Source organism: Musca domestica, unplaced genomic scaffold, assembly GCF_030504385.1.
Source record: "Musca domestica strain aabys unplaced genomic scaffold, Musca_domestica.polishedcontigs.V.1.1 2, whole genome shotgun sequence".
NCBI lineage: Eukaryota > Metazoa > Arthropoda > Insecta > Diptera > Muscidae > Musca > Musca domestica.
In genome coordinates this window covers 939,290-955,000 of record NW_026712249.1, presented here as the reverse complement: position 1 = coordinate 955,000, position 15,711 = coordinate 939,290, and the positions used below count along the sequence as shown (strand labels likewise).

General features: G+C 32.0%; 3 protein-coding genes across 3 annotated transcripts in view; 1 reads left to right on the top strand and 2 right to left on the bottom strand.

Moving 5' to 3' along the window:
- The window catches only part of LOC101894779 (E3 ubiquitin-protein ligase znrf2), a 9,808-nt gene extending 7,822 nt beyond the window's left edge, over positions 1-1,986 (top strand). The window contains exons 3-5 of the mRNA XM_059121560.1: positions 766-861; positions 925-1,030; positions 1,100-1,986. Coding sequence (XP_058977543.1) covers positions 766-861; positions 925-1,030; positions 1,100-1,157 — 260 coding nt within the window. The 3' untranslated portion in view covers positions 1,158-1,986. The remainder of the gene's footprint in view (positions 1-765; positions 862-924; positions 1,031-1,099) is intronic.
- Positions 1,987-6,078: 4,092 nt separating this feature from the next.
- Positions 6,079-7,086, bottom strand: LOC101887545 (NADH-quinone oxidoreductase subunit B 2). Its single transcript, XM_005175576.4, has 2 exons — positions 6,935-7,086; positions 6,079-6,874 (listed from the first exon to the last, which is right to left on the bottom strand). Exon 2 carries the CDS (start codon positions 6,868-6,870, stop codon positions 6,199-6,201), a length of 672 nt encoding a protein of 223 aa, XP_005175633.1. The 5' UTR covers positions 6,871-6,874; positions 6,935-7,086; the 3' UTR covers positions 6,079-6,198.
- Positions 7,087-9,821: 2,735 nt separating this feature from the next.
- LOC101887715 (membrane-associated progesterone receptor component 1) lies at positions 9,822-12,272 on the bottom strand. The gene is made up of 3 exons (XM_005175577.4): positions 11,613-12,272; positions 10,548-10,700; positions 9,822-10,433 (listed from the first exon to the last, which is right to left on the bottom strand). The coding sequence occupies exons 1-3, from the start codon at positions 11,941-11,943 to the stop codon at positions 10,216-10,218; spliced, it is 702 nt and encodes a 233-aa protein (XP_005175634.1). The 5' UTR covers positions 11,944-12,272; the 3' UTR covers positions 9,822-10,215.
- Between the last annotated feature and the right edge of the window lie 3,439 nt (positions 12,273-15,711).

The following is a 15,711-nucleotide window of genomic DNA, read 5'->3' as shown; positions in this document are numbered from 1 at the left end:
AAATCAGTTTATCCTTTCTCTTTCGGTGCAGTAAAATATTTTTTTTTTTTTTTTTTTGAAAAATTATAAAGTTCTAAAAAAAATAACCAAATATTGTGCAGACTTTTCGGTCAATTGATTCATTGGATAAATATTGGAAGCGTTGTATAACACTTAAGAATTCATCTACGGGCATGTCATTGCAATATATTTATGTATGACATTTGCATTGACATTTCCATATACGTACTGCTCGGACTAATGCGCGACGTATAGCTGCACATTTTTCTAGTACTACTGCAGGATATAGCGATCCTTAATCAACTACTTGCAGTAAGTTTGTAGTTGAATAAGGAACATGAATAACGAATTATTATAAGTATTATTTCATCCAATTCGTGTTGTTGGTAGCTTTCACAAGGTTGATTGTGTCTTGTTGACGTAGTATTTGTGTATACAAATTACTCGTATCTTTTCTGTCACCATATACCAAATATGTATCATTAATGTGGTCGGATTTTATAATTTATTTTATATTTCACATACTAAGAGAAAACTCTTGTACTTATTGACTTTTTATTGACGTCGTTTTTGAAAATGCTATCATTGGTGCAAAGTTTTAGTGTTAATTTGGCCTAATTGACCACTTGAAATCAATTTAGTGGTTTATTCCATTGCATGCGATGGATATTTAGGGGATGGTAATACTTAGGCAGGATATTTCATCTTTGTTTTGCCTTTCACCATTCCATGTTACTGACTATTTGTTTGTATAATTTTTATCAGGTATTAAATGTCCGGTGTGTAACAAATTCGTTTTGCCCGATGATATTGAATGCCACTTGGTAATGTGCCTGACAAAACCACGACTCTCCTACAACGGTAATTTGATTACAGCGCTATTAAAAATTTACATAAAATCTTAATAAAATATTTGTATTTCAGAGGATGTTTTGGCGGACGCCAAGGGCGAATGTGTTATTTGCTTAGAAGATTTAAATCCTGGTGATATAATTGCGCGCTTGCCATGTCTTTGTATTTATCATAAATGGTAAGTTATAATCAGTTTTTTTCTTCTCTAAACAATAACATAATTGATTGATGATTATTTTCTTTGAAGCTGCATTGATCGGTGGTTTGAAGTAAATCGCTCCTGTCCAGAGCATCCTGGTGACTAGTTAAAACTCAGTATGTAATTAAATAACTTTTCTATTTTAGTATAATATAATAATTATATAAACTGCAAAAATACCGATATGATAAACGATTATTTAGTTATAGATTTATATAAACAACATAAAACAAAAGCAAAACTCTCAAAAATAAACGTTTTTAAAACAACAATAACACAACTATATATAAAATCAAGATATGTAAGAGTAAAGCAAAGTGAATGTGAAAAATTATAAAGTTCTAAAAAAAAAATAACCAAATATTGTGCAGACTTTTCGGTCAATTGATTCATTGGACAAATATTGGAAACGTTGTATAACACTTAAGAATTCATCTACGGGCATGTCATTGCAATATATTTATGTATGTTTATTGCATTGACATTTCCATATACGTACTGCTCGGACTAATACGCGACGTATAGCTGCACATTTTTCTAGTACTACTGCAGGATATAGCGATCCTTAATCAACTACTTGCAGTAAGTTTGTAGTTGAATAAGGAACATGAATAACGAACATCTCGCGTCGTCTCGTCTCTTCTGTATGCAACAATTATATTTGTACTTCACAATCGGCAGCCGATAACAGAAATAACATCATTATATACTATATTGATAGTAAAATGTATAATTAAGAGATTAGTTGTTAACGCATTTTGTACTGTGACATAAGATAAGAAAACAAAACCTAATTATGATGTTGTATTCTTGTGTATTTATCTGTATCTGTTTTTATTTCTTTAATTGTGATTTTAATTAAATTAAAAAAAAATAATAATTAAAAATCCCAGTCATTGCATGGACTACACAAACAATTTATAAAAATACCAAAATATTGCGTTTCTTTTCGGTGACCCAATTTCTCCAAATGAATATAGCTAATACCATGGTACAATATTTACGAAGTAGGGCAGGTTGATAAAATTTTAATTTAATTTTAACAAATGCAACAAGTTATTTTTTTTATTTGACAATTTTCTCACAATATTTTAATTTAAGAGAAAATCGTGAAAAATGAATGGAACTCCGTGAATTTTTCACAACATTGAGTTCCTAATACAATTGCAACATTAGCCATCCCCAAAAGCCAGCCATCCCCATTAGCCATTAGCCATTCCCAAAAGCCAGTAAGACCCTTCTGACGACCAAGTTATCTGTCAAAATATATTTTGAATTCGCCCTATGAATACAAAAACAAAATTGTAACGTTCTTGTCAAAAGATTTCGAAATAATTTAAATTATTAAAGGAATTGGGAGACAAATCTATATAAAATATAAATAAACAGGAAAATTTGTGAATTTGAAAATGAGAATTTGCCAAAAATGCAGAAAGAAGCTGGTTCCAGGAAGGGGTACATTTTGTTCGGTTCCAAAGGATGAAGTGTCGAGGGTAGAATGAAGTAACGTTTGCCAAGTGGAATTTAAAGCAACGTCTTCTCTATGCTCTGAACACTTCGGCTTTGCTCATGTGGTGAATTTGAATTTCAATAGAATTTCAACAATATTCGAAATTAGTATGTTTCTTATTCAATACTTACATGTACAAAAACTGTATATTTCGGTATTACAAAACTACCAAAAGGAAAAAAATATATTCAGGTGATTGCTATGCCATACCATGGTAGAATTAAGAAGGTAAAATCATGCAATCATATGTTTACAATTTTTTCAAATTATTCATTTGACAACATCTCATTGTCAAAATTTATATTTATGAATCCATCGTATACACAGAAATCAGAGATGGGAAGCGGTTTTTATTCAGTGAAATTTGACAAAATAAATTACAGAAAATGCAGAGATGGATTGTCTTATTTGAAATGACTTTAACTTCTTAATTTTACCATGTGCCCTACTTATAAATTATTGAAACAAGCCAATAAAATTAATTTATTATTGTCTTTATCTCAACGAGATATTGTAGTATTGATTTCGTATTCTCATTCCTGTTTTTAATTTATTTGAAAATGTAGACATTAAAAATATATGTTTGTATTTTCCTCTTTTCAAATTCAACCGCAGAGGTGATTGTTAAAATTATTTTTGCCTAAACACAATTTCAAAAATTAATGTCTTTCTTATACATTGGTTTCGGTGGAAATTCCAACTCGCGAAGAAAAGATAAAAGATTTCGAAATGTACTTTCGTTTCATAAGAGCAAGAAACTGCAACTGTGTACTAGACAAATTCGGAATTGTCTCTTAGAAGAAAAGGATAAAATCCAAAAAAATCGCGTAAAAATTATCAATTTGAATTAATGTTTTATTTTGCATGATTTTTTCTCATTTTGACTTATTATTTTCGAACGTACATTGGTGTTGTTTTTTTCTTTTTGAATTCTAATATGATGTGTAGTCTTTTTTGGGTAGTATAAAGCGACAACGGACGAAACTGTTAATTACAGATTTTATGTATTTATTGGGTAAATGGAACTACGTGAATTATATAATTCCAGAAAGGGATATGATATGAAAAAAAATTAACATCTTATATGTTACCGTGTACGAACCGTTCGGGTTATTATATACAGATTGCTGTTATCGTCCGATCCTCACGAAAATTTTCGCAAGGGTGGGGTTAGGCTCAGAAGTGCTAGGCCTATTGTTTTCAAAGATGTCCGCAATATATTTAGGGGTTGAAATGGACCAACAACTAAAAATGTTCCTGATTTTGCAGCCGTTATGAAGGTCACAAATAGAAACAAAGGACACGAAATCTCGCACGAAGTTAGAGTTTAGGACTGCGGGAAGAATGGACCACTACTTTTGTGTAAAAAAATACCAATATTACTTACAGGCGATATCCGACACATACAAAAGGCGAACTTCTGGCTTTTTTATGCTGATTTCGTTGACGAATATAGCCAAATATCGTAAACAAGCAAATCATATAGATGAGTCTAAATTTGGAGATACAGATAGGCCTCTTGCTTTTAGAGATGGCAAAATATTTAGTTCAATTGAACCAAAAACAGAAAAATTTTCCTTATCACACAATTTAAACCATTCGACAAGGAATTTTGCATGAGATTTAAGGTCAGGAAAGAGTTCTAGCATTTTGGATGACCATTGGATTATATTTAGCTGTTAAATGGACCACAATAACTAACAGCACCACGAAGTGCGTAAATATTGGTCAATTGGGCAATGCTCTATGACATAATTTCAAAAGCGAAATCTTCCAAAATGGATTTGGACATAAGGGGCTTTTAGTATATTGTAGTGTTGTAGGGTATCACATGTTCCGCCCCGCACGACTATAGCCTTTGCTTACTTGTTTATATTAATCATATAATAGTAAAAGAAAACGTATTTTCGAATAATAATGGATATATATAAATATTTGGCTATTTCCAGGGTCTTGGTCACAGTTTTCAATTGGCTTGGCCCTTATTTGACATCAATTTTTCGAAGTAGCACCCATATAAAGGCATCTCCTGAATTTACCTATTTTGATGGTCTCGACCACATTTTCCAATCGATTCGGTTAAAACCTGTAGTTAGGCTACTTTGGTAGTAGAGAACAATCTTACAGAAAAAATTCAATATATGTACATATTTTGTTATGGCCCCATATAACAATACCTCCCAGGTCCACCGATAGTGATGTCTACCGATTGGCAGACAAACGAGCATACAAAAACATAGACGTCATATGGACACTAACGAACAATTTGAGGTGTTATTCTAAGGATTGTAAAAAGGTAATTAACTTTGACTATTCTCAAGTCATTCTACCCTTAATTATAAGGTAGACAAAACTAAATGGCACCCATCAAATGACACGTATTTCTAAACGATTCAAATTCCAAATTACAGCTCACTCCAATGATTTTAGGTTTATAACTCTCAAATTAAAGCCTATGGCTGAATGTTTTTGAAACACTTCAAATCGAACGTTAAGTGAACATGCATTAAAAATTTTGTCATGGGTAGTTAGTTCTATTTAGTCAAGTCATTATTTATAATACAAATTATGCCACTTATATGAGCCAGATTTGTGAATTATTATTTTGTGAATTATTATATTATTAGTCAAGTCATTATTTATAATACAAATTATGCCACTTATATGAGCCAGATTTGTGAATTATTATGCCGGCAACGCTGACCGGGCCAGGTAGTGTAATATATTTAGAAACAAAGATAACAAAAAGGAATTCTTTGTTTAAAATTAATAGGATAGATTCATTAAGAGGGGGTGTATGGAAAGAAAAACGAGCATTTGCTCACATTTTGGAGCGTTAAAAATACAATCAATTGTCATATTTAGTGTCTTTGGAAAGTTAGGCTCATTTGACATGGCAACAGGAATTGGTTCCTCAATCTTCGTAAATATATTTGGAAAATTTAACTCACTCGAATAAGTAATTAGAATATTTTTTGATTACTTTTCTTTTTTAATATATTTGGGATTTATTCTCTTTCAGCATAACTATTCAATAACTTTTATCGGTTGAAAAGTTGTTAAAATTTTTTTGTTTCTATAATTGAATGAAAAGTATTGCTTTTTGCATTATTTTGCAACTGCATCCTAACGGACAAAAAATTGGCTGTAAAACTAGAGTAGCATACCAAATAGCAATACTAAATTCCTTCAATGGTTTGTGGACGTGGACTGATGTGACGTTCAGAATAAAGCTTCGTTTTTCTAATCTATTCAATTTACGATGTATCGATTTTAGAATTTGACACTTTGCATATATTTTGTATTTTGTTTTGCAATACGATACTTAAAGGTAACAAGGCATCGTGTCACTTTGTAATATATAGGTAAATATATTTTCTTTTTTCGCGCCAACGCGTGATATGAAAAATCTTATATAGCCCATCCTGCTATTCCCTTAGTTCATATAAAAGCAAATGACATTAGAAATTAGAATGACATATTTCAGGCCGCCTCTGAAGCACAAACAACAACAAAATACTCATTTATGTTTATTTATTTAATCGTTTAACATTTCGAAATTTGATTTAATATTACAGTTCTTTACTATGCTGTGTTGCTCCTATGACACCACCATCTCGATTTCTATAACTACACATTATTTCCTGTACCACATCTGTAGTGTTTTCATACGCTTGACTTTCTTTTGCAATTGAAGAACTCCGTACATTAAGGCTTCAGCAGTTGGTGGACAACCTGGCACATAAATATCGACGGGTATAATACGATCACATCCGCGCACTACTGAGTATGAGTAATGGTAATAACCTCCGCCATTGGCACAGCTTCCCATTGAAATTACCCAACGGGGTTCGGGCATTTGGTCGTAGACCTTGCGCAAAGCTGGGGCCATTTTGTTTGTTAAAGTACCAGCTACAATAATAACATCGGCCTGACGAGGAGATGCTCGGAAGACAACACCGTAGCGATCCATGTCGTAACGAGGTGCAGCAATGTGCATCATTTCGACAGCGCAGCAGGCTAAGCCAAACGTTAATGGCCAAATAGAGCCTTTACGCCCCCAATTGAGTAAGTCATCTAACCGAGCCAAGGACCATTCCGCCATGCTGGATTGTTTGGTACCGAATGGACTGTAACCTTTCTTGGGCAAGGGATTGCTCGAGTCCACAACTGGCATCGTTTGTTGTTGACGCACCATCAGTGTGTTTGTTGCTGGCCCAAATGCTCCGGCAGACATGCCGGAAGGAAGTCGCGCGGCCAAAAGCTTTGGTGCATTATTTGCAAAAAGCGACGCAGCGGATCGCAGCATTTTTCTGGAATAAATGAAATGTAAAATTCTAAATAATACAATTAGCAAAATATTTTCGCCAAACCTCTTTATGTAATTCTCTGCCCAGCACAAAAATTAAACGTCAAATTTGACAAACATATGAATTCACTATGACTTTTCGATAGAATCTTTCGATAATATTTTTGTGTTGGTAAGTTATCGATTTTTCGCTCTCGATAAAAATAAAAGGCAAATTTAATAGCATGTTTCCATTGGAAACCGAACAACGTTGTTCGCTCTCAGAATTAGGTACACGAATTAACCCGTTCATACGGCACGATTCGTAATTTATAGTAAAGTAATTCCTTTTTTCAAAAATTTTGTTTGTGGATTTTAATGGGAATTTATACGAAAATACATGAAATTCTCACTAATATGAATAGAAGAAATTATTGTTTTCCTCCCAAAGATTTATTATATCATTAATTTTACAATTTTCATTCAAGTTTTCAGCTTTTTGTGTAAATGTTGACATTTTGAACAAATTTTTGTGTTTTTCCATTTTTAATTTCTGCTGGAGAGACACTTGTCAAACATTTTTTCTGCCGATAGAAACATTTTGAAAATATTGCCTCTTTTGTTTGCAGTTGTCTGTGGAAAATTTAACTCGTGGACCAAATGCGTACCTCGAATGAGAGAGAAAACAAAATTTCCTTTCGTTTGAATGTACATACGCCATTCAACATTGTAGTTTTCATTCATAATTTTCAGTCTTCCCAAAAATTTTTAAATTTCATCAATTTTTTCTATTTTTAATTGTTAAATGTCATAATTTATTTTTTCGATAAATGCCCTCATTTGTTAGGGATGGGACATATTTTTTCGTTGTTCTGAGAGTGATTTGATTTGAACAACTTACAAATATGAGTGTTCGCTCAGGAAATTTTGTGTGAAGAATTATTTAGTTTTTTCATAGTTAAGGGTCGAACAACGAATAGAGAGCGAATCAAGTGCAGTGGAAACGCCACATAAGACTTTTAGATATTTTTACATTTTCAACCAGAATACCCTCTTTTACTTGTAAGATGCAAATACATTGAAGACATTTTTTACTGGTTAAGTCATCGGCTGTTCTTTTCTTTAAAAGAAACATAAACAAGACAAGTACAGGAATGAAAAACTAGCAAAAACACGAAGAACTACTAGATAATATATATTTTTTATTTACATAACATTTCGTTTTTTTTTTTTGATAATGGCATATGTTTTACTCGTGGTAAAATTAAGAAGGTAAAACCATTTTAAATAATAATATCCATATATGTATTTTCTGTAATTTACCTTGTCACTTTTCACTACACTATAAACAGTTTCCCATCTCTGATTTGTGTATATACAATGGATTTATAAATACCAATTTTGACAATGACATGTTGTCAAATGAATAATTTTGAAAAAAAAGTGATTGCATTTACATCCTTAATTCTAACATGGTTTTACTATAAAGAGTTAAGGAACAATTTTAATTTTCTAGTTAGTTATGATACCATATTTGGTCAGCTGCAAAACTGCAAGAATGTACAAATTTTTACTACGATAACCTAGTTCACTTTATGATATAAAAAATCTAAAACTTGTAGATAGCTCTTGTAGTTCTGGAACAGAAATATTGTTTTTATTATTAAACGGGTCAATAAGAAAAGTTACTCAACTTCTAAGAAACAAGTATAATACAACTCTGCACCGGAGTCTTTTTATTATATTGGGGAAAACCCACAAAATACAATTCATAATAATTATGTGGCCGATGTCAGTTTCTTGTTTTCCTTGTTTAATCCATGGTAGAATTAAGAAGGTAGAGTCATATGCAATCATATGTTTACATTTTTTATTTTCAAAATTATTCATTTGACAATATTTCCTAGTCAATTTTGCGCTGGCAGTATACTTGTATGTTAGACAATGTGAAGCGAATATACGCACAAATTTGGGTTCCACTTTTACTGGGTAAATTTGGCCGTGTTAAAAATTTAACATGGTTGTCTACCTGATTGGCTGTTAATTTAAACTGTTCCAGAACAGAATGTAAAAAAATAGCAAAACTAGTAGATTCTTGCTGGTGCTGCAACAGGCAATTGTGTCTCATGGTAGAATTATTAGAAGGTAGAACACAAACTACGGAAATACACACAACAATCACACAGAAAATGTTAAACCAATAAAAAATAAAACTAATTTTCAATAAATTATTTTAACTTCAAAAATTTACATATTATGAAATTTGGGTTATTACATTTTAAATGTTGCTCTGCATTTAAATGTTTCATTTGAATTTATTTTTAATATTATTTGAATATATGATAGATGAGTTCCAAAACATGTATTAGAATGTTTTTTTAACACGTGTATTCATTTCATTGTATTTTTCCCGTTTTATAATTTCTTTTACCACAATTTCACATTCATATAAAGTTGTTGGTAATCCACCCATTTTCCTGTGAGAAGATAAACTCGAATGTGGATTTTTTGTCAGTTAGGATGTACAATTTTTCTCCGGGAAAACTTTTTGCACATTTGAACTTCACTTTGGATTTATTGGGTGTATATTCGACCAAGACAATATCTAGAGAATTTTATTTAAACTTGCTGTGTCCAAAGTCATCTTATGTGTTTGGATACACTCTTAGGAGGACAAATGCCGCCCTGCTGATGTTTGTTTACGTATACATACACAACCAAAAGAAAATGCGCGAAAATATCCAAAATAATTTGGCTAAGCAGCTTTTATGGATACGTTCGGTGTTTAAAAATAAGAGCTTTTCTTCAATCGTGCTGCGAAGTGAACCAATATTTTACATCATTTCCATAATTTCAAAGACTTTTGTGTTTCGTAGAACTACTATTTTAATGTTGCTCGTAATACCTCCCACATTTTCGGGAATATTGAAAGATACAAAAATTATGCACACATCAACAAAAACACTACCAAATTTTCGCATCCCAACTAAGGATTTTATTATCAGACAATTGCTTCGAAAAATATATGTGAATATAATTAAATCTACCACCATGTACGACGAACTGTCATAATTTTTCTATTAGAATTGGACGCGTAAACTTTATGTTGCACAAAAATTAAAGCAATCCAAATATTAATATACTGTTTACATTTTTTTTTGAAATTATATTTGTTTCTTAAGCCACATCCAAAAAGTTTAAACAATGAACAAAGTCAATTTAGAAAAATGTGACGATTGTTGAAACATTAGAGTGCAACAATGACATCTGGAGATTGACTGTTAAGATTAAAATAAAAAAAAAAACTACGACAGACAACTTAACTAAATAAATCTAGATGCAGTCAATGCAGTATAAATGTAACGCTTATTTGACTTCTTCTGTGGTTGAGGTCGTATTGCGTTTCCTAATCGTTTCATCGGATGAGGCTGAAGCAGCTGTTTCCTTAGAGTCACTTGAGGCTGCAGTAATGTAGGATGAAACATCGCTGGCTTTAGAATCCTTATCGGTGTCTTCTTCCTCATCTTCGTAGTTGGTTGGTTGTTCTCCTTTGCGCAACAGCTTTCCAACAAGGTCATATTTTTCTATATAGCAGAACATTCAAATTAAAAAAAAGAAAAAAACATTTAGAGCGCTGTTTTTGTTTTAGCTCCCACATTCGGATCATCATTGAGAAACAAGCCCTAAATTGTATTTACCTTTAAACTGCATTTCCCATTCTAGTACTGAATCCATTTCCATAGCACTTAAATCACTCAAGTCATCGTATTCATCCTTATCATTTGCAGCTACGCTAAAAGTAGCCAAATTCCGGGAAGCATCACGGCCTGCAAATGATGCATAGGGACCCCCTAGAATAAAAATAATAATTATTCTTTCATGTTAAATGTGTAAAATAATAATTTTAGGGAAAGCCATGTGATTATACAACAAAAATAAAGCTATTTTGACAAATTGCCACTTTTTATTTTTGGAATTTTACGGGAGTGCCAAGTTTTAAATTTTTTGTGATCCGATTAATTTGGATGATTCCAATATGGGTATGTACGTTCTAGCTCTTTCGCCGAATGACTATGTGTTTATACGACATGCCTAATACATTCTGTCATTAGTATTCAAATATATGCAAGGAATTTGAAATGAAATAAACGAGTCTCTGAGTCTCCAATAACAAATATCCTTTGTAAGAAATATTTGGATCGGATTACGTTAGCGAGGTCTTGCACACTATTAAACATTTGAATCACAAATTTAACGTTAAATTTAATTGAATTTCATGTCATTTGCATTACAATACACATCACATTATAAATCTAAGGAAATGCTTTTCGATATCGTCATATTTAACAGATTTCTATTTTAATTGTATGGAGATGCAAACAAGTTGTCCAAAATGAATAAAATTATAACGGAAAACGGGCCCAAGTGTGTGCAACGAAGCAACATTAACCTTTAATTTGGACGTTTAATTAGTAAAAAATTCAAATGCGCTTTCAACATTCCCTGTAGATAATTCTTAAATTATTATTGGTCGTATGTAACTCCAAAAAAGAACGTCAATGTAGGTGACTCTATCAGACGTCTGAGTGTTTATTTTCTAAGATAAGAAAATAAAAAATAGAAGAAGAATGCCGAATGTTCTTTCTCTCCTCACAACTTTACAAAAACCAATTGTATGCATACAAAATACACACAATTCGGCATGTATGTGAGTGTGATTAAGATGATGGTGTAATTCGATTGTTTTTTGGTTTTTGCATTACCTGGTCCATAAAATCGTTTGCCTCTGGTCACGTCGAAAACATTACCGTTGACAGCAATAAGAACTCTGCCATCTGGGCCGGTGCCATCATACTGTCTCAACTCAGCAACTGTGAAATCTCGGCGTAGTTTTGGTAATTCTGGTTCTGGAGGTTTTTGAGATCCCACACTTGGCACTTCTATGCGGTCCTTAATTATTTTGTAAACTAAAAATGCAATAATGGCCACCAATGCGAGATTCATTGGGCTGTAGAATATTTCCTGGACAATTGACATGAACATGGAGGCGGGAGGGGATGCCTCACTTGTTTGATCCATTGCATCAGCCGTCATTTTTTAATAACTATACGGGCCCCTATGTAGATAAGTTAATTCTTTATCTTCTTTTTAATGGAAGCAATCCCGTATGTCCTCCTCTTGTTATTAAGTGGAGACCCCTCGAACTTTGATCTTTGTCTCTTGCTTGTCGTCACACAGCTCCCTTCGTGACAATATTGTTCGTAATTCTTCAGTGCCGGTGTTACCTTCTAAGTTGGCGTTTTGTACGTTTGTCCCTAACCACGCGAACAAAAACGAAATATTCGATTAATACGAAATAGAACGAAGAAAATTAACTTGAGAAAATGCAACTTGTATCGCCAGCCACCAGTGATGATAAATGGTCGATAACTTATGTAGAGAGAGTTGCCAGTTTCAGGGAAATGGCAGCACTGATCAAACAATAACTTTGTTCGACAACACAATTTCTTTTTTTGTAGCAAATGTTCTCTTTTCTTTCATTGACGAAAAACAATCGATTTATTTACATTTTCAGTTTTGCCATTTAATTTAATTCAATTTTTTAGACGAGGTTGCTGACATGAAAATTGTCGTGAAAGGAACAGCTAAAGAAAAGCTATCACACACTCGTAACTACTCGACGAGTCTTTATTTTTGATTTGTATTTTTGGTTTTGTAACTCGAAGTAGGAACGACAACGTTGGAGAAAAACGGTCAGTGAAACCATGGTACAATACGGAGGCAGAACAGCTTCGTTAAACTACAGAAAAGCAGCCCTGAGGCAATGCCCGCTGTCTGCCAGACTCATTCAAAAATTTTGTTGTTTTCATTTTTTAATATTTTTCCCCATTTTTGAAATGAGTCAAATAGCGCGAAAATGAATGAAATGCTTGCATTTTCTTACAAAAATATGATCCAAACTGTTGAATCTTTTAATTGTATGGCTAAACTGGCTTAATACATGTCTTCCAATCAATGGTTTTGAAAATATTTCATTTTGTTTTTCAAAACAATAAATACATACACCCATGGTACAATGAAGAGAAGGTAGGTCAACTTTGAAAAAATTGCAAGTATAGAGGTCTACCTGTTTGGCTTGTAATGTCATAATTAGTATCAAAACAATAAAAAATCAAACAACTTGTTGCATTTATTCAAAAACCGCGATAACTAAATGAAAGGTCAACAATTCTTTTCAAAATCATATACTATATATCTCTAAAGGATTATTTCACTACAAAAACTCTAGATTTTATCGATGCATACGTTGAAATAAACATTTTGAAAACACCCGAATTTGGATGTTTTCTGAACAATTTTTTTGTTATTGAAAAGAAAACTCATACATAAACAAATAAAGATGACATATTAAGCCAAGAAAATAAAAAAATTAAAATCATATGGTATCATAGCCCTACCTTGATATCATTGTACCATGAGTTATAGTACGTTTATATATATGAGGGTTAACCCACTGGATTTGGATTTAAATTGTCATATCCATTACTTTTACTTCAAATAAATCCTCTCAAAGTAGGTTAACCCTACAAAAAGTTCTAACGTAAACATGGCATTAAACTATGAATACATAGCAGTGTTGCCACTTCATGTGCAATTTAACATATAGTGTGTATTTTTTCGTTGTATGTGGAACCCTTGTTATTTTGTCAAAGTTTTATAACACTTTCTTTAGCCTTTAAAATAATTTCAAAACAATTTTATTTACGAAAGCGTGACATGTAATAATTATGGAAGCACATAGGAATTCTATCTTTTTTGTTATATATGATATGTATTAAAGCTTGTTTTTTGTGCTATATAATAATTTTTTATTAAAAGTCTTGATCCATGCGTAATTCTTCCCAAAATGTGTAATATTTCTATCGCTTGTTTGTAATATGTAGTTTCAACAAGTTGTTTTCTTTACTATATTTTTTAATAAATTAAGAGAAAAAAATAGCCAAAGTCGTTAAAAATGTTCAATTTTTACAGCTGCGAAAAGAACACATAACACAAACATATGTTAATTTGAAGAATAAGCCGTATAAATTTAAAATTGGAGTTGGTCTGTAGCTATGGCTTACCTTTTTCATTGTGCCATGGAAGACACTTGGTACAATAGCAGAAGGTAGAAAAAAGCTATCTCTTGAATACAATGTTTTATTTTAGTGTCCATATTCTGCCAGAACATATACACATTTGTGTTGGATAATATCATTCAGCTCTGCATTTACCTTATTCAATTTAAAGGTAAGCTTTTGGCACAATTTCATACGATATATTGAGTAATTTTAATCTAAAACAGAAAACAAAGACATGGACGTTATAAGTCATCTAAGACTTTATTATGGAATGGTTGACTTTTGCTTGAAAGTATAATTTGGATGAGCTAAAGGAAGTATGGAGATCGAATTGGCCTCAAGTTCATTGCGGACAATTGTCAGCATAAGATGTCGTTTTATATAGAATATAGAATCATTTAAAAAGTACAGAAGAACCAACAGCATCAAAAATGTTTCGCCAAGATGAAGGGTTTAGAAATCTCTATTTTTATAATAATGTAATCATATATTTACAGAATCTGCAAATATGTGACCACTTATTTGAAATGACTTTACCTTCTTAATGTTACCATGTGTTTAAGCTTAAAAGAAAATAAATGAAGCCCTTTTACTGAAATATTGCGTATATAAATGTGTGTATACTCTTGCATAAATGATTATGGAACTAATTTTTAAATTATTTGAAAATGATATATGAGTCCAATATATAGTTCCATTACCAATTTGGCAAGTTAGATTACCTTTATAATTGTGCCATGGAGTCGGAGTAAACATAACAAAAATAATAAATCGCGTAAGCAATGTACAGTAACATTTATATATATATACTAGCTGAACTCGGTGCGCTTCGCTACCCCTTTTGATTTTATATCCATTCAAAATTTTATTTACGAATATATGTTGGATAAAAAAAAACAAATTTAAAAATGAAAAAAAAAAATATTGCACTACTTTAATGCGTTAATAAACAAAACCATTAGGAAAGCAGTAACATGACATGCATACACGAAGGGTTTGTCCTTTGGATTTATTTATTTCATAGCAAATACCAAGCGTGCAGTGGCCAAGTTGAGTGGCATTTCTATTCCAATTAGTGAATTCGAGGTAGCAACATACTTCCCCGTAATAAGCATATTTCAAATAAATTGTTGTGTTGTTTTTTAGTGTTAGCCTAAGGCGTTGTGGGTTAATGGTTCTTATTAAAATCATATCCCAATCTGATCCGATTTATATATAATTTTAAAAAAATTACTTTTACACTAAATTCCGCCACAACTTTCATATTTCATTGAAATTGGTGCGTCAAATATGTGAGCTATATCCAAATGTGAACCGATTTTAATATAATTTTACTAATTTATTTTCTAATCAAAATCCCGTCACATATTCCAATTTTTTTTGGAATCGAACATACATATCCTGTATGGTGCATAAAATACATGAAATCGGTCGAAAATATATATGAGAGCTAATCCAAATCTGAACCGATTTTAATATAATTTGACTAATTTATTTTCTAATCAAAATCCCGTCACACATTCCCAATTTCATTGGAATCGAACGTACATATCGTGTTTGGTGCATCAAATAAACGAAATCGGCTGAAGATATATATGGGAGCTATATCCAAATCTGAACCGATTTCAATATAATTTGACAAATGTATATTCGTTTTAATTTCCGTTACACATTCCAAATTTCACGGAAATTAAAGATACATAGCGTTCTTGGTGCATCAAATACATGAAAGCGGTCGAAA